General features: G+C 44.1%; 1 protein-coding gene across 5 annotated transcripts in view; it reads left to right on the plus strand.

Moving 5' to 3' along the window:
- The window catches only part of PRUNE (prune exopolyphosphatase), a 41665-nt gene that overhangs the window by 7214 nt on the left and 30750 nt on the right, over window positions 1–3701 (plus strand). For 3 of the 5 annotated variants that reach the window (XM_011937818.1, XM_011937819.1, XM_011937823.1), the window contains exons 2-3: window positions 2326–2418; window positions 2969–3171. In XM_011937818.1, coding sequence (XP_011793208.1) covers window positions 2326–2418; window positions 2969–3171 — 296 coding nt within the window. Of the gene's footprint in view, window positions 1–2325; window positions 2433–2968; window positions 3172–3701 lie in introns of all 5 variants that reach the window. The other 2 variants (XM_011937822.1, XM_011937821.1) reach the window with 2 other exon arrangements.

The raw sequence follows: 3701 nt of genomic DNA on the forward strand, positions 1-3701 counted from the left end.
CAGTGAGCCAAGATCACGCCACTGCACTACAGTCTGGGCGACAGAGTGAGACTCTGCCTCAAAAAAAAAAAAAAAAAAAAATTAGTCGGGCATGCTGGCAGGTGCCTGTAGTCCCAGCTACTCAGGAGGCTGAGGTGGGAGGATCACCTGAGTCTGGGAGGTGGAGTCTGCAGTGAGCCATGGTTGTGCCATGCACTCCAGCCTGGGTTACAGAATGAGACACTGTCTTGAAAAGTAAAAGTTACAAAAATGAAAAAGGAGTATCTAGTCCAAAATACCAGTCATGCTGAATTTGAGAAACCCTGCTATATTTAGTGTGTCTCATTTTGTCTGTTTCATCCCATCCTCTCTCAAAACCAGGCTGAGATAGAAGTTCAAAAGTAAACTGGTGGCTGGGCACGGTGGCTCACACCAGCACTTTGGGAGGCCAAGGTGGGTGGATCACTGGAGGTCAGGAGTTCAAGACCAGCCTGGCCAACATGGCAAAACCCCATCTCTACCAAAAATAAAAAAATTAGCCAGGCATCATGGCGCATGCCTATAGTCCTAGCTACTCAGGAGGCTGGTGCAGGAGAATCACTTGAACCCAGGAGGTGGAGGTTGCCGTGAGCCAAGATAGCACCACTGCCCTCCAGCCTGGGCAACAAAGTAAGACTCTGTCGCAAAAAAAAAAAAAAAGTAAGCTGGTAAGAGAGAAGTATTGTGCCCTATGCTGAGCCATAGGCTTTCTGGTCTCATTCTACCCAGCAGAAAGCTTATACCTGGAATGAAATGATCTAAGTACCTGCCTCATTGGGTTAACGATTAAATGATTGATTAATGCTTGAAAAAATATGAGAATAATGTCTGGCACATTCAATGAATGCTTAAAAACAAAACAAAACCCAAGACCCTGTCACCCCGATTTTGGGCACTCTAGTTTTAGTATGTTTTATTTTATTTATTTATTTGAGACAGAGTTTCGCTCTTGTTGCCCAGGCTGGAATGCAAAAGGCACGATCTTGGCTCACTGCAACCTCTGTCTCCCGGGTTGAAGCAATTCTCCTGAGTAGCTAGCATTACAGGCGCATACCACCACCCTGGCTAATTTTTGTATTTTTAGTAGAGATGGGGTTTCATCATATTGGGCAGGCTGGTCTCAAACTCCTAACCTCAGATGATCCGCCCACCTCGGCCTCTCAAAGTGCTGGGATTACAGGCGCCAGCCACCACGCCCGGCCTTGGACTTGCAGCCTTGGACTAGATCTTACTCTTAACCTTTATTCTCAAAGCCTCTTCACCTGTTCTCATGATTTAGAAGCGTAAGCGTCCGGCCGGGCGTGCTAGCTCACGCCTGTAATCCCAACACTTTGGGAGGCCAAGGCGGGCAGATCACCTGAGGTCGGGAGTTGGAGACCAGCCTGACCAACATGGAGAAACCCCGTCTCTACTAAAAATACAAAATTAGCTGGGTGTGGTGGCGCATTCCTGTAATCCCAGCTACTCGTGAGGCTGAGGCATGAGAACCTGAGAGGCAGAGGTTGCAGTGAGCCGAGATCACACCATTGTGCTTCAGCCTGGGCAACGAGCAAAACTCTGTCTCCAAAAAAATAGAAGTGTAAGCATTCTTTTCCCTATTATGAAAGTGGGAAGAAATAATCAACCAGGGTTGATATGCCCAAGAGCATGCCTTTAATATATCAGCTACCTCAAATCCCCTTTTTTGACTATTTGAGTGCCCAAAGAAGATAAGAAATCAGAAGTTTATTTACTGCTTTGTAAGTTAACATTCAAGGAGATAGGAGGAAAGAACACTTTTCTACAAACTGGATATATGTAGAATGCTATAAGCTTAGCTGAAACACTTATGCCGTCTATGGAATGAGGACCTATTAGATTATTTGACCTACCTCCTCTGTGAAGATCAATGAGAGGAAGTGTGTGAAGCCGTATATGAGTATAAGGTAAATGGAGAGGCCAGGCACAGTGGCTCACACCTGTTATCCCAGCACTTTGGGAGGCCAAGGCGGGTGGATCTCTTGAGCCCAGGAATTTGAGACCAGTCTGTGCAACATGGCAAAATCCCATCTCTACAAAAAATACAAAAAATTAGCCGGGCATGGTGGCGCTTTCCTGTAGTTCCAGCTACGCAGGAGGATCGATTGAGCCTAGCAGGAGGTTGAGGCTGCAGTGAGCTGTGATCACGCTACTGCATTCTAGCCTGGGCGACAGAATGAGACCTGTCTCAAAAAAATATATAGATGTTAAAATAAAAAAAAAAAAAAAAAAGTAAGTGGAAATGGATAGAGATACTTTTGTTAGTTTCCCATTTTCCTTCCTCTCCAGGAGTCCCGACCTCTACATGTTGTGCTGGGAAATGAAGCCTGTGATTTGGACTCCATGGTGTCTGCTCTCGCCCTGGCTTTTTACCTAGCAAAGGTGAGTAAAACAAAGTAGTACCTAGGATCTGAGTCCCTTAGAATAAAAAGATCTGGATTCAAGACCCAGCTCTGCCACTTACCAGCATTCAGCATTGGGTAAATTTAAATCCCTTAACTTTGCTGAGTCTCATGCCACCATCTATAAAATCTAAAATGATATTTTGCAGTGTTGCTGTGAGAAAAAAAGTGAGTAAATGTATTTCGGGGGATTTTTAAACCATACAGCGATATTCAAACAGTTTATTACTGAGTTCCTTATAGGTATCAGTGATCTAGTGTGTATTCCTCTGCCCAGGTTAGTTCTTGAGGACTATTCCCTCTCTGCAGCATTGCATCTAGAACCAGGTCTTTACCATGAGTTACCTTGTTGACCTTCATGTTATCGCTAAGGAGGGAGGGCAAAAGTCATCCTTTCATTTTTATAGACTGGGTACTTGTGGCTTTGAGAAAGGTGGTAACTTACCTGTCTCTTTTGGTCCCAATAGTCTTGTTACTTTTTCCTGTCATTGTAAAACATTGTGATGCCTTCTTTTCACTTTCCTATTTAGACAACTGAGGCCGAGGAAGTCTTTGTGCCAGTTTTAAATATAAAACGTTCTGAGCTACCTCTGCGAGGTGACATTGTCTTCTTTCTTCAGAAGGTTCATATTCCAGAGAGTATCTTGATTTTTCGGGATGAGATTGACCTCCATGCATTACACCAGGCTGGCCAACTCACCCTCATCCTTGTCGACCATCATATCTTACCCAAGTAAGCACAAGGAAATTAAATTGCTACCTATCATGTACCATGCTGGGCTCTGATGAGTGAGATATAAAGAGAGGAAGAAAGAGTTTTTGCTGGCTGGGCGCGGTGGCTCACGCCTGTAATCCCAACACTTTGGGAGGCCGAGGTGGGCGGATCACCTGAGATCAGGAGTTGGAGACCAGCCTGGCCGACATGGCAAAACCCCATCTCTACTAAAAATACTAAAACTACAATTAGCTGGGCATGGTGGTTGCAGTGAGCCAAGATCGTGCCACTGCACTCCAGCCTGGGCGACAGAGCGAGACTGCATCTCAAAAAAAAAAAAAAAAAAAAGAGTTTTTGCTTTCAGGGATCTCATAGGCTAATCATAATTGATAGGTCATATTAGATATAGAAAAACAACGCAAAATATTGTCAGTTCTGCAGTTATATGTTTGTCTATGGCATAAAGACATACCCTGTAATAAAAAGAAATAGCACATGTTGAGTTCAAACTAAAGGATAACTCAAAAATCTTTTTTTTTTTTTTTTTT

The sequence above is a fragment of the Colobus angolensis genome, unplaced genomic scaffold (assembly GCF_000951035.1).
Source record: "Colobus angolensis palliatus isolate OR3802 unplaced genomic scaffold, Cang.pa_1.0 Scaffold169, whole genome shotgun sequence".
Classification (NCBI taxonomy): domain Eukaryota; kingdom Metazoa; phylum Chordata; class Mammalia; order Primates; family Cercopithecidae; genus Colobus; species Colobus angolensis.